The 27,558-nt window shown below is 42.0% G+C and overlaps 1 protein-coding gene across 1 annotated transcript in view; it reads right to left on the reverse strand.

Moving 5' to 3' along the window:
- Positions 1–910: 910 nt before the first annotated feature.
- Positions 911–27,558, reverse strand: part of glcci1a (glucocorticoid induced 1a) — a 43,565-nt gene continuing 16,917 nt past the window's right edge. Inside the window, 8 exon segments of the mRNA XM_025902316.1 lie at positions 911–3,994; positions 4,077–4,197; positions 21,889–22,099; positions 22,205–22,357; positions 24,891–24,971; positions 24,973–25,024; positions 26,363–26,448; positions 26,685–26,785. Of these exon segments, the coding sequence (XP_025758101.1) occupies positions 3,691–3,994; positions 4,077–4,197; positions 21,889–22,099; positions 22,205–22,357; positions 24,891–24,971; positions 24,973–25,024; positions 26,363–26,448; positions 26,685–26,705 (1,029 nt within the window). The 5' untranslated portion in view covers positions 26,706–26,785 and the 3' untranslated portion in view covers positions 911–3,690.

Genomic DNA, 27,558 nt, shown 5'->3' on the forward strand with positions numbered 1-27,558 from the left:
AATATTTGTGGGTTGGCCAAAGGGTGAGTATTTCGGTATGAAATACTTGTCAAATCTTCTCTGCTAATGCCAACGACATGTGAATGGCAACCCATTCTTCAACCGGCATTTGTCGCAAATCAGCCATTGTGGTTGCTGTTGGTCATTCTGGTATGACGTATTTATGGAGTTGAGGTTAGGGATGCAGGCAAGCCCTTCCATCCTCTCCTCTTCCAAATTCTGAAGGTAGCGTCTGATAAACCCTGCTCTGTGGGGCCAAGTGTTATCATCTTGGAGGATGGGGTTCGGTTGCACACTGTGGGGATATGGGATTGCCGCTGGTTGCTGAATCTCATCTTAGATTAAATACATTTTCTGACTTCAGATGACCTAAAAGGAAAGAAAGGAAGGAGGGAAGAAAAGAAAGCGGGACAGGACTCAGCATCTAAACTCTCTGAGCTGTCCAAAGCTCTCCCTGTGTGTTCTCAATAATTTTGATTTCTTTCTAAATGTATTTCAGATATCTGCTGTCAGGCTTAGCTCCTTGACAAACTATGACTGGAGTTTAGTCTAAAGCTTTACTCATCGCCCTCCTTGGAAAAATCAAACTTTGATTTGTTTTCTAGGCAGCGCTGGAGCAGCTGCTGAGGTTGTGACGCTCATTCAGGTGGGCTGTAGTTGTGGGATTTTGATTGCATCTCAGGGTTGGACATGAAACTGCGGGTTACTGGACTGTCATGGACAACTGTACACCTAAACAACTGATGTCCAAGAAATGCACAGGCACAAGTGTATGTGTCATAGTCAAAACTTGTTTTGAGCAAAACTATATAAGACTAAGAAAAAAGAAATTACAGTGCCAATGTTATCAAACATTTCACAGCGGTGATGAATAAAACCCTATATGAGACACAAAAATGAACAGACAAAATCCAGATTTTTTTTTCCTTTATTGCCATTGTGCATGAACTTTGACACTACTGGTTACACAAAGAGGAGCTGATGAACACTCTGACCTGCCAGTGGTGTGCTCTGGTCATTGCTGGTTTTGTATCAGTTGATGGCTTTAACAACAAACTTCTTGCTGATTCAGCCTTCATGCTCAAAACCAAAGGAATGTGAGATGAAACGTTTGTGTCAAAGAACGAAAAGACAACACCTTTTCTTTTTAAATTTTTTTCCTATTATTGCACACATCTAGGTTACCAATGCCAAGTATATGTGGAACATTGGGAAAGCTAAAATTCTTGGTAAGGTGCTGAAATGTCTTTAGAAACCACGACATTGAACCTCCTTAAAAGCCTTGTATATACAAAATAACGTATATACAAAAGGAGTGTCAATACAGGGATTCTACAAATACACCAGTTATCCAAAGAAATGATGAGTAAGATGAAAACACACTGGTTATTTACACTTGGCCATGTTCATGTCTGTTTGTAACATTGCACAGAAAACATGAAATGCTATGGTACTGTAGTTTGGTGGTAGCATCAGGGTGCCTACAGCATCCCATAATAATGATAATAATAATAATAATAATAATAATGATAATATTAATAATAATAACAGTGAAAACGAGGCCAGCTAGTGTAATGCTTTCTATATGCATCATACAGCAGAAGGCGCTCTTGTAGCTGCAACCAAAAGTCTGAGTACAGAAACAAAGGTCAAACATAATTTAGGAATCAATCACCTCTCCTGCTCATATCTCATGGAATGGATTTCATTAGAACAGTAAGTTTCGAAGCTTACCAGAGTGCAGAGTGGAAGGAAAGGTTGTACAAATATTCATTTTCAATTCGCACAAGAACTGTGTCATCCCAGACCAGGCATCATGAATAGTGAAAATCAGACTTTGATCTATCATTCACAATTTACCTGGATTTATATATTTATTTATGCCTTTTTCTTAATTTTGGCCACCTGGGGGCAACAAAACACCTTTGTCGTTAAGAGCAAAAGCTGCCCGTCACTGGCATGTTTTGTAGCTCGTGACCTACACTTTGAAAGATTGTTCTAATTCTGACAATGCAGACCCAGTGGAAACATGCTTACCTGCAGTCCATCAACACGCCAAAAGCAAGCTGCTTCTGGAAAACAGTGCTATGCATAGGTCAATTGCTGCTTGTTTGAAAGCTTGGATTGAACCGTAAATGATGATACTACTCAGAGGAAAAACTACTTTCCAGGTTTTGGGAGTCACTCCTGTAGCGATCCAAAAGAATGCTGCTGTCACTTCAACAGAGCGATAAAAACAGTAAGGTAACATAGCTCACGTCTGAAAAGGGCTGACGTCTTTTGGAAGTGAAGCAATCAGCAACCCATAATCATTGAGAGATATAGCTCCATACATTTAACACTGCCTCCATGTGGCGGCTGACAACTGGAACATCTCCAGAGCTCTGAATTCCCTATTTAGGCATTTGGTAGATGTGGTCCACTATTTAAAGTTCTCTGTCTTGATCTGACAAACACAAGTCCAATAATCATACTCTCCTGGTTTTATGCAGCTTTTTATCATCTCTGTGTCCTGTGGAGTAGTGAGGTCTGTCACTTAACAGCAAGCTTTCTGTGTCAAACCTCCAGGTTTGACTGAATATACTATAAGATGTGGAAAACAAAACTTAAAAAAAAATTGTGGTAATGCATCTGGGTTATAAATAAAAACAAGTTTATGCTGCTCACGATATTTTGGGTGGAAACCGCTATTACCCTTTAAGCAGCGGTCTATCTGCCAATCCAGTGCCAGTTTTACTGAATACTTGATCAAAGGCAGGTTGTATTTGAACATGTAGTGTTACTGCATTCTCATTGCTTTTGCTCCACCATCAGCCAATCACATTATCATTAAGCTTAAATAACAGGCAAGCTCAACCCCATCAGTACATCCACAACACATGGCAGAGGTCACAACAGCCTTCACTATTTGCAGCCATGAGCTCAGGTCTAGTCACTGAACAGAAAAGAGTGATTTGTATGTGAATGAAAATGTAAGGGAATAAATGTCAGGGAATCTGTTCTGCTTTGTATGGACATACATTCCAAATTACCTGAGTATAGACTCCGATTGTGAAATACCTGAAGCAAGGTCTGACACCGTGTAACCATTTGAGGCCATTTTCTCCTTTTCCTTTTCTTCCAATGTTTTCCTTGTTGCATTTAAGATAAAGCTTAACAACATGTCCTGGACAGTGTAAACATAATCCTGTTCTTGTTGTCTTTCCTGTTCCGTATATAACACAGCCATAGAGTTTAAACAAAGACTTTTCTTTCTTTTTATAGAGTTATATGTGGATATACATGTTTAAAGAGCTTATTCATACTGTGAATGTTGAAACAGAACACAACACATCATTTCATCAGAAATACACTACCAGCTTAAAATGCATGCCCCTCCCCGATCCATAGTGCTCCACTCCTCGCTACACCTGCATATGAACCCTTTAAATTGTCAGGTCTCTTCCTGCCAACAGCAGCTTACTTATTATGCAGGACAGGAGGTTGAGGCAGCAAATCATATTGGTTGTGGTGGATATTCTGGACACTGTTGCTACGTCATGCAAAGATAGAAGGGCAACGGAGACAGTGGGCACAGAGAGACAGAGACCCCCCTGGAGGAGCAGAAGGTGGTGTTGGTGAGAAAGTCAGTGGTGGTGCTCGATGGTTGCAAGTGTAGATCCCAGAGACAGAGGCCAGCTCTGCTCAGGTCTAGCTGATGGCCGGGCTGTCTGTCTGGGACTCTGATGTCTCTGAGGGTGAAGCAGGCTCCTCTGGGGGGTCATCTGTGCTGGTGCTCGTGGACACCTGAGTAGGGACACCGTAGAATGACGTGGTTCCGTGTGGGTCAGAACCTGCTTCCCTGCTGTCCTGGTCTTCCTCGGGCTCTGAGGCAAGGGTGAGTTGTAAAGAGCCAGGGAGTTTGACGGGACAGAAAGCTGAACCCGTTGGGATGAAATTCACTTTGTTTTTGTCAGGGCAGGAGAAGAGGGGTGCTGATGTGGACTGCCTGGAGCTGCACAAAAACATGTTCAGCGGAATTAAAGGGGGCAGCAGAGTACTGAGGAAATTCAGTATAAGTATCAAAGCATCTATACCTCATTTCCTCAAAAGCTTTAATCTTCTCACAGCCCTCTGGTGGTTCCCGCTTGAACATATAGCTGTTGTTGGGTTTGGGTGAGGAGGCAAACTTTGGCAGCGGTGAGCTGCTTCCATTGTCTGAAAACAGAAATATGATGCTTTTATTTTTTTGGGGATTGATTAGTAAAGCCTATTCTCTGCAGTCATCTGCTAAAATGACACAGATCCACTGTGAATGCATATTTTATATAATAACTGATCACAGTTTCTATTTCTACCAAAACTCCTGAGACATTATGAGATTTGAGAGCAACTTCAAGTGTCACCTCTCAGCTTTTCAGGAGAACACAGATACTTACAGAATACAGTTCAAAGACATGTTAGGCTAATGGGTGATTCTAAATTCTACATGGATGGTAGATAAAGTGCTTAAAGTGTATAAATTAAAACACTTTACACTGAATACGAAATTGCTTAAAAATGTATTTTCATCTGAAACTCTTTGAGGGGTCAGTAAGGAAATAAAAGCACTGCATAAATATAGTTCAATTTCCAGCACATATTTGCCCTTTTTGTGCCATGTCAATTTTGTACTGGCTTCTTTGAAAGATATTAAGATGAAAAGCAGATATTTCATAAAATCAACATTTCTTAAACGGGCACAAAGGTCAAGATATATACATTTACAAACAAATATAAAACATCAGTATTAGGCCACATTCTGAAACATGCACAAATTGGAAGCAAAAATGAAAGCACATTGAGAAGTACCCTCTGAGGATCTACTAGATGATGTGAATGCAGCACTACGTACAATATCTGCTGCAACGATTTCCAAGACTAACCAGCTGATCTACACTAGGGCAGCAGTGATCAGTTTGATGCATGGCTACAAGATGAATAGCCACAAGCAGAAGTAACCCCCATGGGGAAGGAGACTAGAGGCCGAGATCAAGGTAGCACGGAAGGAGGTTAGCCAAGTATCGGAGCTGCAGAAAGGGCAATGAAGAAGGTGCCTAAGAAGTACAGGAAGCTGTTCATACCTGAGGCCTTGGAAACTGCCAAGCAAAGACTCACAGCCTTGGCCAGCTGCTTGAAGAAATACACCAGACAGATAGAAGGCAGGAGAATAAACCAGCTGTTTTCCACAGAACCATCCAAGGTATACTGTCAGTGTCAGGGGAACAATATAAGAATATGGAAATGGCGCAATACTGGAAGAGCATATGGGAGAACCCATAATAGCAATGCTCGGTGGCTAGTGGATCTAAGAGCAGACCACTGCAACCTCCCTGAACAGGGGCCAGTAACCATCACAGTGACACAAATCCAAGAAAGGGTCTCTAGTATGAAGAGTTGGACAGCACCCGATATGGTTCACACTTACTGGCTGAAGAAGCTGACTGCACTCCATGAGTGTGTCACAGTACAAATGAACCAGCTGATAGTCAATGAGAGACATCCCGAATGGCTAACCGAAGGCCGGACAGTCCTGATCCTCAAGGATCCTCAAGGATCTCTGTTAGTTTGATGGGACTGGTCCCATCAAACTAACAGCCAATAACCTGCCTCAGTACCACATGGAAGCTCCTGTCAGGCATCATAGCAGCTAAGATGAACAGGCACATGGCTCAGTACATTAGTGGGGCACAGAAAGGAATTGGTAAGAGTACCAGAGGAGCAAAACACCAGCTACTGGAAGATAGAGCAGTCACCTGAGACTGTAAGACCAAACTGACCAACCTGTGCACTGCCTGGATTGATTACAAGAAGGACTCTCCAAAAGTTGATTCTGTTCATCTGGACGTAGTGTTTTCAGTGGAAGAGAAACGTTTTGTCACTCATCCAAGTGACTTCTTCAGTCTCAGCTGACTGCAGGTTTCCCCAATCTATAAACAGTACATTTGCATAATGACTGAAACCAGCCCACTGAAGGAACAATGAAGTCAGTTCCTTATTCATAATTACGCAAATTCTCATGACCATTGATCAACAACCACTGATCAAAGCCCACTAATCAATAGCCATGAGTACCATTCACAGAGAGTTGGGGAATGGCTGCAATCACAGCATTGTAAGATGGTGACAGATGCACCCTTAGGCCCCCTCCTCGATTCAGAGATGGTCTTTCCCTTTTCACGTAAATGGCCTCCTTGACTCCCCGCTCAAAGCAGCGTTCCTCCAGGTCCAGGATGTGTACATCCTCATCATTGAAAGAGTGTACACTGGGCTGTAGGGGTAAATAGACTGCAGAGTCCTGGCCTGACGAGTAAGCTCTTCTGTGTTGTGCCATACGGTTCGCCAGAGGTTGTTTGGTTTCCCCGATGTATAAATCCTGGCAATCCTCCTGGCACTTAACAGTGTACACTATGTTACTCTTTTTGTGTCGGCAGACCCGATCCTTGGGGTGGACCAATTTTTTTTACAAGAAGGACTATGACTTGATGCCTTACACCTGGATCCTGGAATGCTGAGAATTTTATAAGATCAACAGGACCCTAAGAACCTTCATGGGGAACTGAATGGGGATGTGGAGTACAACACTAGAGGCCAAGAGGTCAAGCCTATAGCACAAGTCACCATTAAGTGCAGGAACCTACCAAGGAGATGTTCTATCCCCACTGCTCTTTTGCATAGGCCTGAACCCCCTCAGTGAGATCATTAACAAGACTGGCTACGGATACCGACTACGGAACGGAATAATCGTCAGCCACCTCCTCTACATGTGTATGACATCAAGTTGTATGCCAAGAGTGAATGGGACATCGATTCACTGATCCACACCACCAGGATATTCAGCAACGACATTGGAATGTAATTTAGATTGGATTGGAAGTGTAGTCGGATGGTAACAAAGAGAAGGTAGGTAGTCAGAACTGAGGGAATTGAACAGAAGGCAACATTGCAGACATCGAGGAGAACTACAAGTACATGGGAATACCACAGGCAAATGGAAATCATGAAGCTAGCTAGGAAAGCTGCTACCACCAAGAACCTGCACATGGGTCAGGCAAGTCCTGAGAAGTCAGCTGAATGGTAAGAACAAGACCCGGGCTATCAACACCTACCCTGTGCCCGTGATCAGGTACCCTGCTGGGATAATAAGCTGGCCAGGGTAGGAGATAGAAGCCAATGACATCAAGACCAGGAAGCTCCTGATCATGCATGGAGGGTTTCACCTAGAGCTGGGCGATAGAACGATAACGATATGTATTGCGAAATAACTTTTTCTCGATAGAAAAATGAAACTATTGCGATAGACCTCATCTCTCTCTCTTCCTGTCTTAAAAAAAAAAAAAGAACAGCCAATCCAAATTAAGTAGCGCATAGCCCAGGGTCGGCAACCTGTGGCTCCGGAGCCGCATGCGGCTCTTTAGTCCTTAAAGTGCGGCTCCGCGTGGTTTGGGCAAATAAATTAGAAGTATTTCGCTGAAGTGTATTTTATTTATGTTAGTTCTTTTTAACTCGTAGTTCTAAATTGGAAGATTATTGTGATATTGAAATATAAAATAAATTATATTCTATTATTTTTTCATCGCTCAAAATAAGAGTCACACTCGCGGAAGCCGGTATACCCGCCGAAACGCCGTGCATTTATCGAGACTTTCAACCCCAGGTAGGCCAATTATGGATCTTCGGATCCACATTATGTCAGCAGCTGTTCTCCACCGTGAACTATGTTAAAGACAAACACCGTTCACGCCTGACAGATGACAGCTTACAGTCCTGCGTAAACTGACTCCGTATAGCCCCGATTTGCGGACTCTGTGCGCAGAGGTTCAGGAGCAGAAGTCCCATTGTAAACAAATCACGGCAGACCCGACGATGTTTCCATGAGCATGCTTTTGAGCATCTCTTTATTGAGCACTTTTCACACACGGTTGCTGTACGCATACAGCCGGCTGTAGCTTTTCAGCTCACAGCCCGACATACACCACCAACAACACAACAGCACAGATAGCGCAGACGTAAAGGCAGCGAGGCGTGATTGCGGGTGTTGCTCAGGTGCGTCCGCCTCCCTGCAGCGGCGCTTAAACCACGCCCCGCTGCACGCATTAACCAGGTAAAATACATATTCAGGCAGAATTTTGCAAATATCTATTTTTCATTTTTCAGCAGCATAGTGCTTTTTTCCAATTATTTTTTAAGAGTCAGGTCAAGGCTCCAACAGCCCAAAGGCGATATAAGGGTGGCGGCTGACAAAGTTTTGTTTGCTACATGGATCATTTTAGTTCAGGTTGGTGTCTTTCCTTTTGTTATATTTCTTTAAGAGTTTAAAATGTGTTGATTACATAAATATAATTTAATTTTCTCTGTAGCACTTCATGGATTTCATAAGCAGCACACCTTAGTTGTTCACACAAAGCATAAAGATAAAACAATATATATACAGTGTTATCTTCATTTTAGATGTCAAAAAGTATTTGCGGCTCCCAGTGTTTTCTTTTGCGTGGAAACCGGGTCCAAATGGCTCTTTGGGTGTAAAAGGTTGCAGACCCCTGGCATAGCCGAACCAATCACAGCCGCAGCGTCACGTCACATGACTTGTTACGTACAGCACAAGTGCCAAGCCGCACATGTGTATTTGTTTGGGAAGCAGCCAGCCGCCGTGCCGGCCGGTTAATGGAGAAAATGAGTTTGCCCGCTAGAGAAAAATCAACCGAGAGCTTGGGTGACCAGGTTACCGAAGAGAACACAGATGACGGTTCCAATGCCGGACAGATTGTCGAAAGGAAGGGCCATAGAAGTTCCGTAGACTGAAAGCGCTAATTCGTCATCGAAAACAACCAGGAGAATCCCTGCGAAGCAACAACAGTCAATTGAGTCGGCTTTCTCCAGCATCTTACCATATGACAAAAAAGCTAAGAGACATAGCGACATAACGAATGCCATAGCCTACCGTCTTGCTAAAGACATGCTACCAATAAACACGGTCGAAAATGAAGGATTCAAGCAGCTAATTGAGGTAATAGCTAAGCTATACAACAAGGAGAGATTGAGAATTTCCTTTTAGTTCTCAGTTTATTTGATATTGACAAAGGTTAGTCAATTTTGTCTGTTCTTCTGTAAAACAAACTAAGATTTATTTTTAGAATTAATATTTTGTTTCTAAGTGGAATTGACAATTTAGTGGTCTGTTTTGTTTGTTCTATTTTGAAACTTAAATGCTTTAGCAGCTACCTTTTGTGTAGTTTGCAATATTTGCCTTTATTTATCTGAAACTGAAGTCTCATGTTCTTTAAGTACATCTGCCCTGTTGAACTTATTATGGGAAATAAATATTTAAATCAAAACAAGCTGCTGATTATTTCACATTTTACTTGTGAGCAACGGCACATTTAAATCTTACAAATATAGTTATTTGGCTTATATCGTGATATATATCGTTATCGCCTGAAATGAAAAAAACATATCGTGATATGAAAAAATCTTATATCGCCCAGCTCTAGTTTCACCCCAAGTCCACTACCCTGAGACTGTACGGTAAGCATCTAGGAATCCCACCAGTGGCTGGACAAAGCTGGACTCAAAGAAAGCACAGAGGCACTAATCATGGCAGCACAGGAACAAGCTCTGCACACAAGATCCATAGAGGCTGGGGTCTACCACACCAGGCAAGACCCCAGGGACAGGTTGTGTAAAGATGCCCCTGAAACAATCTAGCACATAACAGCAGGGTGCAAGATGATTTTTTGGCTTTTATCTCCATTCTCTCTTCAGTGAGTCCTTTCCTCTTCCCTGCTTTTTTTTTTCCATCTTACTTTAACAATTACAGTATACCTGGTGTAATGGTCGCTTTGCTCACCACTGCAACCTCATTTCACAGACACTTGTATTTATACCCACTGTTACAGCACAGGAAGCCGTTACAGTATTCTCCTGAATGATAGACATTGCCACTCAGGCAATATCGCCACAATTGCTGATATAAGAGGAGAAGTCAAAAACCAGAAGCCAAGATTATGTTTTTGTAAAGTTTTTCCACAAATTCTCAAGTTTTCAAACTGTTACCACTTCTTTCTCTGTAATTGGGGTAAAAACCATCACGATTCTACACTCATATCTTGAGCCCAGCTGCAGTGGCTGTGGTGCAATGCACCAGATTACAAAAATCAAGAGGTGCATGAGCAGCCGATGCGCCACAAAGATTATGCTGTGCAACACAGTGGCGGAATTAAGGCACGACGGGACCACAGATCCGTGTTTTGAGCCATATTTTCAGCCGCCGCCTCCGGCTGGAGCAGACCGTCGCCGCCGCTCCCGGCGCGAGCAGCCCCTTGCGCGGCTCCTCTTCCTCTGGGCCGGCGCAGACCCTCGTCCGCCGCCTCCAGTTGGAGCGGCTCCTCCACCGCTCCTGGCAGGAGCAGCCCTTCACCCTACTCCCCCACCATGAGCGAGAGAGGGAAAACAGCCCGGACCATCGGCGCGCCCCCCGGGCCCTGGCCAAGCGACAGCAAGGTGTGAGTTCAGGTGGCCGGCCGCGAATCCAGCGGCGTCGGCGAAGGTGGTCTGGAGGTCGGCCGCGTCGCAGATGGACGCGTCGCGGCTGGCACAGTCGTGAGCCCCAGCTCACAGAAGGCGAGGCCTCTGGTGGAGGTGAGGCCGGTCTGGCGAGCACGCCGATTCTCAAGCTTGGCGCATGCCTCGCTCGCCAGCTCCAATCGAGCAGGCTCCCCTGGCACGGGGACCTCTGTCTCCTCGCACGGCTCCACCGCCGCCCCCAGCTGGAGCAGCCCCTTGCGCGGCTCCTCTTCCGCAGGCCAGCGCGCGGCTCCCGGCAGGAGCAGCCTTTCAGCCAGCTGTTCCCCTCCTCCGGCAGGCGCAGATCCCGCACGCTTCATCTGCCACCTCTGGCTGCTGAGGTGCCTCACGCGGCTCCTCCACCGCTATCTCCGTCGGGACACACCTGTGGGGGTGGTGCCTAGGCCCAGAGCAGCGCCGCCAGCTCCCCAATCCTTTCCAGGTGGTGCTCGGTCTGGTCCCGCAGGTCTTCCTGCTGACGAAGCACCTCCACTGCCTGCTCCCGCTGGGCGGCCGCCATTTCGGCCACCCTCTGGGCCAGCTCCTCCCTCTGGCTCGGTTGTAGGCCCACCGTGCCACTTCCCGGGTTTCGGCACCAGTGTGGCGGAATTAAGGCACGACGGGACCACAGATCCATGTTGTGAGCCATTTATTTACACTGGCTGCCAGCCACACATCATACCACAACAACCCACCAACCCATGAGTCCCCGTGTTTTAACAGGCGGGCATGATCACGGATGCCGTGCCGTGCAGGTGCGTCCGCACGGCATCGCAGACCATGCCCACCACAAACACATAATGTGACGTCAAAATCCATCAGCATTATAGCACTGTTAGATGTCTTTGATGGTCAAGACACATGTGATGCAGAGAGTAGTAGCTCAATTACGTAGACTATGTTGAGCAAACCTCCAACATGATTCACCCATCACTTGCTTGTTATTGAAAAAATCTCTCTCAATCGAGGCTTGACCATTGAACGGACCAAGACGAGTTTTACTGGTGGTGGTGAAAGTCTGGTTTGTTGGATAAATGTTCACGGTAAATTTAATCCAACCTTCTACTTTTTGGACTGAAGTTCCTGAAGAAATCTGGCCACTTTTATGACCACAACATGATTTTTGAGTCAAACTCCCTCAGAATTTCATTAAAGCATTTTTCTTTGATGTGGCAAGTTTCCACCAGAAGAATAGTGGCAAGTTGTCAGCCACTTAGTACTCTGTTTTTGGTAACCATTGTCCTTGATGTAAATATGTAAAAAATTGTGTTTCTGTTCTGTGTCTTGTGTACTGTTTGTTTGTATATGTGTCTTTCTTGCTGCTGTTACACCCAAATTTCCCCTTGTGGGAAAATTAAAGGATTATTCTATTCTATTCTACTTAACACTTTGTTCTTGAACAGGACCCTTGGATCCAAAACTGGCAGGCTTCTCACAAGAGGATATTTAAGTGGTGCCTTTTCAAAGAGCTTGGTGACCATCGTCAACAATGACAATTTGCAGCTGTGCCTGAACACTAGCCTCAGCGTCTGAATTCTTCTTCACGTGTTCCTCTAGTGCTCAATCTGTGACAAATCTGACTTTCAGTTTGGTGACATTCATCTGGTTGACTGGATCAGCATATTCAATTTGAATAAACTTTATAGGGTGTTGAGAGAGGTGGGGTAGAGAGAGACTGAAATTCCCCGTCATCACAACTGAGAGGGGGTAAAAGCTCTTAACGTCCAGCCCTATGTGTAAAAAATGATCAGAGAGCTAAAACAGAGCTTTCCCCTATTTGCTAACAGTCAACTGAAGTATAATAAAGATTCTAAAGACATGCCTCAAACTGAGAGTTTGACCTTGGTATGTATCTGTGTGTCTGACTTACAAAATGCATGACTTATCAGAAAAAGTCTTACTGGGTATACTGTGATTGATAAAAACAGAGTTTAAAAGAGAAAAAGTACAAGAAAGTATTCCTCTGTATTTGAATTAAAAAGGGATTATGTTAAAATGAATGCTCATGCGAGCATTCATTATTATTATTATTTTTATTATTATTATTATTTTTATTATTATTTTTAAGTACAATTACATAAACTAAATGAAACATGAAGTCAATTAGATGCATATGTGACTGAATGTTTGTCAGTGGAAAAATTGTACTTAGTAGTCAGTATAAGCTTTTAATGATATAAGTTTACATGTGATAGAATACTGCATAATAACCTTTTGATGACTTAGACTGTTGTTACTTGTTCTGTTCTTTTTTATCAGTTCCCACAGCGATAGTAAGAGCTGAACAAGTAGTTTCACTCCCCTACCAGGAAAAGGAGCTGCTTCCCACACCCACACACACACACACACACACACACACACACACACACTCGCTCACGTATCAACATTCCACTAAAAAAAATGCATTCACTGTTGTATTACTTTTCTTGTGTATAAAGACAAGTGCAAGAACAGAGCGCTGATCACAGGGCCCCCACTCTCGTGTGAGCGCTCTGTGACTGCCCTTGCAAGTAAAATCTGCAGCGTGTGTGTCTTCACTCTTACGGTGTGTTCACACCGAACGCGATAGAGGCGGCCAGAGCGTCAGGTTTACATGTAAAGTCAATGGAAAGAGCGCGATGACACGCGATTGCGCGTCAAGCGAAAATTCGGAGGCAGATTTGCGTCGCGAAAACGCCAAAACGCCTGAAACGCACGTCAGTGTAGCGCGTGGGGCGCGTTTGACTCGCGAAAAAAACCACGCGCGTGAATTTTTGTGTTGCATTTTGTGCATACGCGTGTTTCGCCTCTGCCGCTCGAGTTGGAAAATCTGAACTCCAGCGTCAAATCGCGCCGCGACAACCAATCAGGAGCCTGGTGACGTGGCTGTGACCTAGGTCAAAGGGGCAGATCCAGCCAAAGCCCTTCATTCTTCAATGGAGGGAAGGCTAATCAACGCCGTAGCAAACAACCCGGAGCTGTACGACACCAGCTGCTTTGTGTACCGAGACAGGAATATAAAGGACCGAACTTGGAGGAAGATATGTGAAGAGATCGGGCAACCTGGTAAGTTCATTAATTTCTCTTTTTACATTTTTCACTGACCCGGGGAAGCCGCACAAAAGCTAGCAAGCCACCGCTATTTCCCACTGATGTACAAATACCGTTCTGCTTTTATGCATGTTGTCATATAGGAATATATTTTGTTTATTAATAAACAGCACACAGTGGTCCCGCTCATCCGTCACTGCCTCGCTTTTTCGCCGATTTCTTTTTTTTTTTGCACAGTACAGCATTGCATTCTGCAGCCTGATTGACAAATCTCCTCCGTGCTGTGTCTCCTGCGCTTGTCAAATTTATCATGTTTTGTTTTGATAACCATCACATCCAATAGATAAAACAGCACAAAAACACCCATAACTATGACCCTCATTCGGAAATAGACACCTGCACCGCGAGGAAAAAAGGCGCACGAAAGTGGCAGGCAGATGAAGACAAAACACGGCATAATACTTTTACGTTTTGCAATCTACAAAGGTTTGCACTTTGAGAAACAACTTGTGAGAACTGTGACTAATGTTCATGTGTGTGGGGGAAAAAGTGTATAAAGTGCATGGCGAGGGGCTAGTTATTCTGACAACCCCTGCTGCAATAAATGAGGGACCACTGTATATACTTTCTCTATGATTATTGTATTCAACCTGTTAACATTTAATATTGTCTTGATAGAACCAACTGATTCTGCAGCAGAGCATCCCCTGTTGCTTCTCCTTGCTCCCCAGTCCCTGAGCTCCTGCTGCTGCACCCACAGGTATGCAATTGTAGCATCAGATGTACAGCAAGCACTGATAGCTTTTTACTCGGTGGGATTCCCTTGTGATCACCTTTACTAAATATCTACAACTAATCTGATTATATCCTTTTTTTTTTTTTTTTCCCAATGTTGAAATGAAAATCTAGTAGCAGCCTTCTCATTTCTTTGTGTTTTGTGCTGTTTTACAGGCCCAGAGAGGAGGACAGCTCCGAGGCAGATGAGGGACTGGTCCCAGGACGGTCCATCGGTGGTGGAGCTGGCCATCCTGGTGTCCCTGAAGAGGCCACACCAGTCTCCAATGGAGCATTTCCTCCTCAGCCTTGTTCCTGCTCTGGAGAGCAGCTGGGTCCTTTTTATTCCTGTCTCTCTGTAAATACTTATATTTTATATATTTATGTTTTTCTGTTTGTGAATTTTAATATTATTTCAAATAAATTTTTATAATGACTAATGTCTCAGTTCTACTACACAGCAAATGTTGGCACACGACTTGACACATGTAGAATTTATTTCATATTATACTAATGACAGAATATACTAATACAGTGGGATGCAAAAGTTTGGGCAACCTTGTTAATAGCCATTATTTTCCTGTATAAATTGTTGGTTGTTACAATAAAAAATGTCAGTTAAATATATCATACAGGAGACACACACAGTGATATTTGTGTTAAATGTGATAAATCAAGCAGGTGCATAAATTTGGGCACCACAAAAAAAGAAATGGAATAAATATTTAGTGTATATCAATGTGTGTGTCTCCTATGTGATATATGGGGTGCCTTTGTCTGGACGTGCTTCCCATCCAGAGCTCCACAGCAGAGAGGGAAGTTCCAGCACTCCTGGAATCCCTCTGTGATGGACCGCCAGTCTCCAGGTGAAGGCACAGCCATGAAGTCGCCCACTAGACAGTCCCAGATGGCCGTCGCTACCTGGGGGGTGATCTGGCACACCGTGGACACACCGACTCTGAAACTGAACGCGATGGTCCTGAAGGAGTCCCCGGTGGCAAGGAACCTGGACAAAATTGTTCAAAATTAGTATTATGTGTACTGCAGTTACAAAATACATTATTCAAATTCCAAAATACTTTTGTGATGTCAGATTTAAATTACAAAACATAAATCTTACATAAAACATTTTGTAATTATAAGGATAATTACATAACATATATTAGATATAATATAAAACAGTCAGTTGTGTTTTGTTTTAACTTTACCATATCATAATTTGATTGGTAGTAACTTTTACCCCTACAGTGAGCCAATCACTCATAATTCCTAGACATGTGAATCAGGTAGGAATGAAGTAAGACATTAATAGAAATAAAGAGTTGTATGTTGACATGTAGCCCTTTCCTTGCTTAAATCATTGTTAATATTTTTGAAAAATTAACCTGTGATAAGACAGCATATCAAGATATATGGTTCTATCTAGCATATTCTAACTAAAGATGAACCAAACTGTTCACAATTTTATCTAGCTCTCAGTTTAAAGAAAGGCTGCTGACCCCTGTTATAGAGTTTGACAGCTGCGGGGATTATATACAAATATTCAACTATACCAGAATTAAACCAGGTCTAAATAAAAAAGAAAAAAGGAGTGAGTATCACTACAAAGATTACCAACAGTGGTCCTCATACCACAGTTTGATATCAGCAAACACCGAGAGCATACATTGATAGACACCACAGCCATGCTATCATTGCTAACACTGATAACAGCATAAATCGAATTAAATCGGGACTTGATGAGAACTGTCGAGTATCACTAGAAATATTATAAACAGTCGTCTCCACACCACAGTTTGCTATCAGTAAACACCGACGGCATTCACTGATAGCATACCACAGCCATGTTAGCAGTGTATAAACGATAGTTTAGCATATATTAGCACAGGTATCAATAAAGGACTACCGTATTAAACACTTTTACTAACCTCAGGCAGATGGACAGGCGCTCTGCATGTGGGATTGAGCGCCTGTAGTTGGTGTCTAGGCGGGCGATTCTGGGACCGACGCGGGACAGCAGGTCCTCAAACTGGGCGAGTGAAAGACGGTGATATCGCTGAAATCGGCCGTCATCCAGGCGCTGCTCCTCGAGCAAGTGGTGAAACTCACCAAACTGCTCACGCCTCTGGAGGACCTGATGGACCCAGGTACGGCGGGGACGTCCTTAACGCCGCTGCTCTGCTCTCCACAGTAAATAGAGAAGGGAGACTCTCTCTTCAAACGCTAGCTCGACAGCTGCCATCTAGCAAAGATACCGTCTGGCACAACTTCCTCCCACATCCCTCCCACATTTCCGGTTCACGCGCGTCAAAATATGCAATTTTGACGCGCGATGGATTTTTCTTGGACACGCGTTGAGGTGCGAATGTGCACGCGTCAAATTAGGGGCGTTTGGGGCATTTTCGCTCGCGTCTATCGCGTTCGGTGTGAACACACCGTTAGACTCTCAGCTGAAGAAGTGTCTTTTAGAATAAATCTCTTGACAGTGTTAAAAGGTGATGGAGTTTCTTCGTTAAGAATTAAGCGATACGAGGTTCCTCCCTTTTGTCTTCTGCGAGATGAGCAGTTCAGAACACAGGATCTTAAGAGGTTACAGCTGCAAATTCCAATGCTGGAGTGATCCAACTGCTGCCCAAACTGTGAACCCGCAAATTGGCTTTGTATATTTTTGGCTTTTTCTCTGCTCAGTTTTTGCCACATTAGATGATTAATTCAGAAGGATTTTGGTTTACACCATACGGCCACTGAACGCCAAGGGTATCCCGGTTTCCTGTTGGGTGATTATGATCAACTCGGTATACAGACAGGGCTCTAGAGTGCGACCAATTTGGTCGCAAATGCAACCAAATTTTTCAGTGGTGCGACTAAAGAAAAATATTTGGTCGCACCGGTGCGACCAAATATTTTCGGGTAACAAAAAAAAAAAAAAAAAAAATCTCTGCAACTCTCCGTGTGGTCAACAACACACACACATTATGCCCCTATCGTGGACTAAACCAATCAGAGATAGTCAGGGGCGGGACCTCTCTGATTGGCCGTGGTCCAGTTGAAAGTGCAGGTGGAAGAGAGAGTTGAGTAGCTTGAATAAAGCGATATCGATTCATTAACGGATTCCACACAAAGACGTAAACACAGAGCGGACCCGACGCATCAGAATCAGCTTTGTCTTTCTCGGCTTTCTCACCCCACGGCCCGAACACGGACACGCTGTCGGAGCTTAGCGATTCTGATGCATCGGGTCCGCGCTGTGTTTCCGTCTTTTTTGCACTAGATTCTGAGCTGCAGGTTTTGTCTCTCTCCAATGAAAATTCACCGAGCCAGCAGCAAAAGAAGCAGCAAACTGCGCTTCACATTTGATCAATGTCGTCATGAATTCGCTCTGAGTTTTGCTGTTTTGCTTCCACCACGATAAAAATCACACTTCATGCACAGCTCCCTCTCTCTCTCTCTCTCTGTCTGTGTGTACTTCAAGAACAGATTCCCGTCTCAAATCTCTGTTTTCTGCATCATTCATTCGCTTATTACCCACCAGTCTACCGTTGTTTACAGCGCTGTCGGCCGCTGTCTTTTTCTTTTTTTTCACTTAAATGACCTCGGACAAGAAAGCCTAATTTCTGCTGTTCAATACTGAAGAAATTTAAACTTCTTAAAATTATGCAAAATTGCAGAATATTGCAGAATATTTTTAAGGTTATCTGCTATAAAACGCCAGACCAGGAAAATCTCCTTCATGTTTTTCTGTGTTTTATTCTCAGTTACTTTCACACAAAGGCATCAGCTGTGATATTCACAATTCTGAAGTGTCACATGTATCAGTACTGATAAATGATCAGAATTATAATATTTCTGACTGTCTGAGGCTAAATTGAATCGAATCAGGACTTTGAGAACTGGAATCGAATGGATTATAGAAATCAGTGATGATACCCAGCCCTAGTGAGTAGCCTAGGCCTGACAGAAGTGGATGTGGCTGTGGGTAATAAGAAAAGATGAAAAGAACTATTGATAACTTCTGTGTTAAGTTAAGGACTGATCTGTCTGAAATTCATAGCCAGCTCTGACACAGTGCCATCAATCTTTGAATGCTGAAAAAACAGCAGTGTATCCAGAAAACACATTATATGCTGCAATAAATGCACTGCGCAAGTGTCCCCTCTCCCCACTGCCTTTCAGCAGCAGGCAGCAGCAAACAGGTCGTCAGAGGAGCCAAGATGATGATTAAGTTTAACATTTTCTACAATATTGACAAAGCAATTTAATCACAAGTTTGTTAGTTAATAATTTAGAAATGAATATTGTCTGTATGGACTTCCCCCCCAAAGAAAGTGCACATGTAAAACTGCGGTGTTAAGCGATGCGGTTGAAAAATTTGAGTGCGCCTAACTTTTGTGCCGGTACGCCTAAATTTTTAAAGTTAGGCGTACCGGTGCGCCCATGTCAAAAAGTTAGTCTAGAGCCCTGACAGAGATAAGTGCATCCTTGGATCCAGTTATTCGCTCCAACCATTCCCCTCAAAAGGATCAGAACATAATTAGTATTAGCTCAGACTATGTTAATTAGATAAATGTAATTCAGTTAATTTGATTACTATACACCGATTTGTACTTTTATTAAATTTTTTGTTTGCTTTGCTCCTGCTAAATTGTTTTAATAAAATATCTTGCAACTAAAGTCTAAATTGTGGACATTTACTTTTTAACTCCTTGTGAAACAGTAAAAGTAAAAACCTGAGTATAAAGCTCATTTCAGTGTAAATAGCTTTGACAGGTTGCTCCAGCTCTGCTTTCAGTGTTGAATTTGAGGTAACAAACTATGTTAAGGTGCTTGTGGGTTTGGTGGTACTCGGATGTGGATTAGATGGTTCTATGAATTGTAGAGAGACAACTACTGCTGCCTATTGCTGACACTCTCTATACTGCTGGGTTTTGATATGGATGACGCTTTACTGTTTGAGGTGTTGCTTGTTGACTGCAAAAAACTCCCCACTGCTGGACTGCGATTCATAAGTCCTGTCATCAGATATTGATGTTTCTTTCCTATATAACACAAAAAAAAATGAGACAAATGTTATTTTTTTTAAAAAAAGCTTAATTCACAATACAACTACCCCTAAGATGGTTAACCCATGTTGCTGTCTGGATTATTGTTGAAGTCCTAAATTATCACATTTAAAGTGTTTGTGTAAATGACATGAGGTACAGTAAGACATGCATGTAGCGTAACACTAATTGAGAGAGACTGAACAAATGACATACTCAGTTCAAGTCAACACAGAAGACTTTTACAATACACAAGCATCTACCTGAAATGTATTTATTTAATCTATCGTCTGTGATATTATTATTTACAATTATTATTATACATGTGACTTTAAAGTACTTTATTTTTCATAAACGAATCACATACAGTACTGTGCAAAAGTTTTAGGCAGGTTTGAAAAAAATGCTGTAAACAAAGAATGCTTTCAGAAATAATTGTTTATTGGCCCCAAATGTATTCTGCAGCAGAACAACGACCCCAAACATACAGCCAGACGTTAAGAATGATATCAACATCATCGAGTGTGTCTGGGATTACAAGAAGAGACAGAAGGATGTGTGAAAGCCTACAACCACAGAAGATTTGTGATGTTTGTACAACCTACCAGCCGAGTTCCTTCAAAAACTGTGTGCAAGTGGACCTAGAAGAATGGATCCTGTTTTGAAGACAAAGAGTGGTCACACCAAATATTGATTTGATTTCTCTTTTGTTCATTCAATGCATTTTTCTGATTGATGAAAATAAATGATTAACAGTTCCATTTTAGAAAGTATTCTTTGTTAACAGCATTTTTTTCTCACCTGCCTAAAACTTGTCCACAGTTCTGCACATATTTGTCTACTACAGTCATACTTTGACATTATATTGCAACAGTCCATGACTCATTGGTTGAGAGTGCCAGAGTCGCACAGATCTCTACGTGAGCTTGATTAAATTGATCAAATTTAAGCTGTTTGATGTTTAGGTCCTCACAACAAACAGGCTTTAAGGAAAATGCAGAGAACTTCGATAGCTCCTAAAACTAAAGTGACTATTCTTTGGGTCCATATGGATCAGCCCCTCTTATTATGAATTTTTAATGTATTTATTGTTAGCGTTCATTACTGTGTTTTCCTCCTTATTACCCTTTGTAAAAAGCTACAGACTGCAAGACACAAATACAAACAGTATTATTCTGCTTGGTCAGTAAGAACTTCGCTTTAAGACTTTGCAACTTTTATTTCTCCATCTGATAAGCAAGCTATTCAATCAATTTGTTATGAAAGTTACAGTTTCAAGTAAATGACACCCCTTTCCACACCTTAAAAAGACTATATTAAAATCCAAGCATTTTCAAGGATTTCAAGCACCCATACAAACCCTGTAATAAATTAACAGGTGCACTAGAGACAACCTCCAAAACAAGAATGGTTTTAAAGGGGGAAGCAACTGATATTTTATTTTTTCTGACTTTTTTCATTTGACTGGGGTCAGTGTCACTCTCTGTAGCATGTGGTGATATCTGGTGACATCTTCTAGTGCCCAGCACTAGAACTGCCCAACTGGTATTTGTCACAGAATATCAAAATTGGTAGGTCCACCATTGGTGCTCTGTGCTTTTCACAACCAAGAGCAGGTTCACCCTGAGCACATGTGACAGACATGCAAAGGTCTGGAGAAGCCGTGGAGAACAGAATGTTGCCTGTAACAAAGCTCTGTGTGACTGGTTTGTCGGTGGGTCAATGATGGTATTGGGCAACATATGGATGGAGGGACGCATAAAGGCTTGGCAACAGCACCTTGACGGCTATTATATTGGTATGACATCTGTCAGACCCTAGTCTGACAGATGCAGTTGATTCTAGTGCTAGTGCAGTTGATTCTGGTGCACGACAATGTCCGGGTTCCTGTGTTGAGAATATGCAGGTAGTTCCTGGAGGATGAAAAACTGGCTTCCATGCTCCACTAACCTAAATACAACAGAAGACCACTGGGACATTATGTTTTGGTCCATCTGACGCCATTGAATTGCAGAACACCTCAGTCCAGAAACTCGGTGACGCCCTGGGTCATATGTGGGAGATGATTCCCGTCAGGACACTATTTGTTGACTCATTAGGAATATGCCCCCATGCATACAAGCACATGGAGGCCATACAAACTGCTGAAAACTATTTTGAGTTTCTGCAATGAAATTTCACCAAAATGGACTAGTAGCAGAGAATTTTGAATTCACACCTCTGTAGGTTGATTTTCCATTATCATCAAACGATGTTACATACTTTCATTCCTAACACATTATCTAGTCCATATACATCCTGCCCCCAATATAGGCTATGGTCTATTATTTGATTTACTCCATTCCTTTCCAAAACTGCAGAGTTCTATTTATCTTGTCCAGGATCTGGTTAGGATAGGAACAAATCCACTGACCCCAGCAGCCACTTTTTCTGGACACTTCAGTAGGACCTTAGCGTTGCTTACCTTTATCTCTGTCATATAGTAGATCATCTGTGGAGTAAGGACTGCCATCATGTGATCCCAGTGGGCAGGCTGGCGAGGGGGATGGTGATAGGCTAGAGCAGCTGCTGGACCGGCCAGGGGCTGAGGGGGTCCGGGTGTCCACACTGCGGGTGCTGCTGCTGCGCTGCTGTGGAGGGAAAGGTGCTCGTCGCCCATCGGGAACCTCCAGGGACTGCAGAGAAAACAATATAAGACTCAAAGCTCAGTCAAGAGATGGCAGTGACACAAGTCACAGGTTTACTAAAATACCATGCTGAAAATAGAAATTGAGCCCCACCTTAAGCTCCTCCTTATCTCCATTGTCTTTAATGAAGACCTTTTCCAGCTCATGGTTGATGCCTTCCATGCTGCTGGGCACCCTGGAGATCGAGGGCTTTGGCACAGTGATGTTCGACAGTGGCATCTGGGCAGACTTCGACATGGAAAACTGCTACAGCGAGCATACAAACACACACACATGAACCCTCTTGAGGCACACACATTACTTCTATAGCTACTCCTCAGCTCTGTAATGCCTCTTTTCCACTAGTACCTACTTGGGTCAACTTAATTCAATTTTAGGGTTTTGTATTAGGTGGTATTACCTGGTACCAGGTACTGTCTAGAGTAACGGTTCAACCAGGGTTCCAAGCAACTCCTTCACAAAAATTAAATTGACCATTTATGAAACCTGGCAACAGGAGAAATGGCTGTACAAAACCCAACACTGCAGTCCCTCATATCAGGGGTTCTTAACCTTTTTTACCTCGGGGCCCAAGTTTTCCATTACAAAGTGGGTGGGGCCCACTTGAATAAATTGATGTTCCTCATCAGTTTATTCAATACAGGTGATTTATATTTAATAACTAAATCAAATCTACTTCATTTTAACAGCTAAAACCTTGTCAAATAAACCTGATGATGCAATGTAAGAATCACAAAGACATTTATTCATTAAGTGTATTAAGTGAACCTGCACATAAAACAAAATGCCAAACAGGTTAACAATACATGGAACAAATTCAACTTCAAGTAGAAATTGAAAGACTCAAGTCAGGCTTAATAACAAAAAAAATAACGAATAATTCAATTTTACTACAGCAAAAGAGAGAAGAAAAAAAGGGAAAAATAGAAATTGGATAAATAATGTGTTGATAAAATAAATACATTCAAAATAATTTTCTAATTAAATTAATAAATAAACTATTTAAGTTTTAAACCAAAGTACAAATGAAAATACAGCCTTATAATCTGTGAGTGAATCTGAAAGTTGCTTCAGCAGTAAACCTTTTTTCAGTGGTGGAACCAGAAGTTACTCTTTATATTTGAGACAAATGAACAACAACAAACAGTCACAACAGCCATTTTTATGTTCACCTCTTAATGAGACACTTGAGCCTGCCTCTGAGACCTAATCGGATCCAGTCTGGGTGGAATGGGGGAAGGGCTCACTCTCAGAGTAGCTTCCAGTGTTGCTCTGAGTCCGTCTTGGCCTTTGGTCTTGGTTGTGGCCAAGCTGTGGGAAGCTGTACTGTAACTGAATTCTATATGACAAAAACCCATAGTCTGAGCAGTGGGTATAGCATTGACTTGATATTCTCCATTGTTGTGTTGCATATAAAAAAATGACATAAATGACACAAATAATGTCACTGGACTTCTGGCCACATTGGTATAATAACCCCAAGCACACTGAGGTAATGGAAAATGGCTGAAACAGAGTGGAGTCGAGCTGAGCAGGGCTTTCGTACATTTTGAATTTACTATATGGGGTTAAGAATTTCATTCATATCCCTTTTCCAAAAGTACCGACTCAAGTTGGCTTGACGTGGCTCGACTCATTTTTCATTACAATCAAGTACCACCTAATGTGCGTGGGGTCATTATAGCAACGGGGCCAAACGTCCTGTTACATCATTTTTATGTGACACAGATGACACAACAAAGAAGGATGTCAAGGCAATGATTAGGGCTGCACGATTAATCGTTAGAAAATCGTGATCTCAATTCATACTTATGTGTGATCTCATTTCCAAATGACAACGGTTTAAAAAAAAAAAAAAAAAAAAAAAAAAAAAGACGACGACTGTACCGCATTTTGATCCGGCACGTAATCTGCATGAAAACAAGCGCTCACTCTTCCTGCTCAACAAATGACAAGGGCGGAGCCTTATACCACGTGATACAGAAGCTGTGCCGTGTGATGCTCAAATTGGCAGGGAAAAAACGGAGAACACGTCAGGGATGACGAGAAAGTGACAGGAGAAAATCCATCCCGGTCAGCCACCCAAACATCAATAACGGGAACCTTATACAGCGTTTCCCTATACACGTCGAACTCCCACAGGCACAAAGAAATTACGGAGGCTATCACTTATCACCTGACCAAAGATATGGTTCCCATCAACACTGTGCAAAACGAGGGATTTAGGAAAATGATCAACACCCTAGACAAACGCTACACAGTGCCGTCCCGCAACTATTTTTCTATTGTTGCTATTTTTCTATTGTTGCACTACCTGCTCTATACACGCAGTGAGCAACGGTGGAGACGGAATTTCAAGCAGCACAACATTTTGCGGCAACCACAAAATGTGAGGCATTTATTGTTTTTATGTTTATTTATTGTTTTTATGTTCAGTCTCAAAAAAATCGTGATTCTCATTTTATGCAAAATCGTGCAGCCCTAGCAATGATATTCCTATCTGTGTTTTTTTCTCATCCTCAGGGACCACAGTGTTGTTTTTTTGTGCAGCCATTTGTCTTGTTGTCCGGTTTCAAAAACAGCGGTTTTGATTTTCGTGAAGGGGAGTGATGCCACTGACTAGCCAATCAGTGGCATGCAGTCTGACAAGGTCACATTTGCGGATATGTCACACTTGTCTTTATGTACATTTTAACTGGATATATTTCTGAAATAGTATGGTCATTACAGGACACTTGGCTCATAAGATCAAGATGCTTGAGAAAGTTATCAGAGATACCTGAGAGTGGATGACTGAGGTGAAGATGTGGCTGATGGTACTAATCAGGGCAGAGTGCTGATGCTGTAATGTACTGGGAAGATTCAGCCTTTACTGAGGGGTTCTTCTTTACTGTGCTGGAGCTTTGCACTCTGCTGGAATTACAAAGGAAAACACAGAAGCTGTGAGAGCAGACACCATGAAATGGTAACATACAACAGTCACAAATTTGAACATGATGTGGCCTTGCACAGTAGTTACAGACTGAAACCACACAGCCAGACAAATCTCTTTACATTCACCTCAGTCGGCCACTCATCACTTCCCTTTCTGTAGTGAGCAAAGCTCCAAAATGAAGTAATGGAATGTGCCAGCACTAGTCCACCAAGTCGTGTAATTCAGTATCAGATGGATTAGTAGTCTAACGTGTGATAATTTTATTGGAAATCAGCTTCTGAAATAGCCAAAGCTTCCACCCTTGAGCAAGTCTACATGCCTCAATGAAGAGCTCCTGGCACGTGTGAGACTACCTTTATTTAAATGAGCAGTAATATTTATTATTTTCTTAAAAATGTAATCTCAATTTGTTTATTATTGATTTTTCAATCAAATAAAAATATTTTCAGATTTTTCAAATGTGAAAAACAATTCCAATACAGGTGCAAAAATAGAGCCTTTATTAATTTACTTCCTCCTACTTTGGGCGATGAAAGCTGCAACAAAAAGCAAAACAAAGCTAAAGTCAGTCAGTCACCACAGAGAAAATGTTAAAAATGTATTAACAATGAAGTCTACAACAAGAATCAATATTCAATAGGGTAGTTGTGGTGACTGTTGTTGTGATTTGGCGCTATATAAATAAAATTGAATTGAACTGAATTGTAGTTTAGAGTTGGGGTGGCAAAGATTAAGGCGCAGGAGCCAAAACTGCCCCAGCAAAGACTCCAACCTGCCCGACTGGATAGCTTTGGAAAATGTGACGGGGGCATAAATTTTTGAGTTTTAAATGCATTTTAGTAAAAAAAAATTTAACAGTTTCAACAGACTTACCCCACAGTCAGTCATACTAAAGTAATTAACTAAGAGATTAAACAATGAAATGACAGAAAAGTTCCTCTTTTTCCAATTAAAATAGACTTTTTTTCCAACTTTTTATGTAATTTTGCACATTTATTCCTAACAATTTAAATCCAAAGAGTTGTGCTGACCGATTCTTTTTGACAGAAAGGGCAGTTACACTGGTTCGACCAACTTAAGATTAAAGTGGGTTGTATGTAGCCCACAATGTAAAACGAGTTTGATGTTCCTGGTTTAGAGACGATATGAGAGTGAATCTTCTCCCATGAATAGCTTTTTAAAAAGGGACAACGTTTTGGTTAAAGACATTTGTGATTTGCTCAATTTCACAGTTTCAGCTCTATATTAAAGCTTATAGCTGATAGTCCTAGCAATCAAAGTAAGGACCGTTTCCTTTCAAGCGTTTAGTATCATACCTCTTTGAACTCCTCAGCACTGCTCTAGGATGCAGAGCAAATTGAATGGTCTTCTTTTGCGTTTCGTCACTGCAATATCCAGGTGTCTGAACACACCAACACAGCAGCAGATTAATAGCTGTTAATTTAAAACTGTTTTCCCTACAATACCTCAATGAATGTGTGTTATGAAATTGTTCTGACTAGCAATAACTCTCAACATCTCAGTCGAGATGTGCAATAAATAAGTAAACCTGCCACTCCCTAAACCATAAAATGCCATGAATTTATCTCTTCTGGGGATAACAGATTCATTTAGAACATATGAAGTGTGTGGGCTCACCTGTGTGGATTTATCTTTCATATAAGATGAGTAGTGCACATCTGGATCTCAAGGTCACCGTCCAGTTATAGTCTCCAGAGAGTAAGTCCACAGAATAAAATCTAAGCTCAAAATAAAAAAGTAAAACACATTAAAATCTCTGTAAAACATTAAAATGATATTACAGATGATTATTTGCTATCTATATTTGTTCCACTGTGCAACATGCGTTGCATTACAGTATGAAGACTTCTTGTATCCGTGCTTGCATCCATGATTGAGAATTTTTTAATAACATCCTCTGAACTACAAATGACAATCAGAACACTTTATTAATGCCAGAGGTAATTACATGGTCAAAGCTGCTCCAAGATAAACAAATCAAATCAAACTAGAAAAAAATAAATTTTAAATTCCAATACAGGAAACAAAGTTAGTTAGCCTTCAATTTTTTCTCTGAATTAAACACAGAGAAAAAATCTAAAAGCTTTTCTTTAACCACGAAGTGTTAAAGAAAAAACAAAGTTTCTTACTAAAAAACAAAGTATCAGTGTCATTTGATGAATGCAAGCCAAACAAGTCAGGTGCATTATAAGCAGTGACTTTGCCACAGTTTTTCTTTTTTAACTCCTGTTCCGTGGGTGCTTGTGAATGTGTGTCCATCTATGTCCACATCTCTGGGATTTCATGAAAAACATAGTGTGAAAAGAACCACAACTACACTGTCATGACAAGCTTTTACCATCACTGTCAATAAGGTTTATGACATTTTACTTACTAGTGAAAACCCTGAAAACTGAGGTGCTTGTCACAGGAACAGCTGTAGTTGAGGATGTGAGTGATTCACCAACTAAGAGAGTAAACTAACCATTGTTATTAAATTACAAGCCTTTTC

The sequence above is a fragment of the Oreochromis niloticus genome, linkage group LG22 (assembly GCF_001858045.2).
Source record: "Oreochromis niloticus isolate F11D_XX linkage group LG22, O_niloticus_UMD_NMBU, whole genome shotgun sequence".
Taxonomy (NCBI): Eukaryota; Metazoa; Chordata; class Actinopteri; order Cichliformes; family Cichlidae; genus Oreochromis; species Oreochromis niloticus.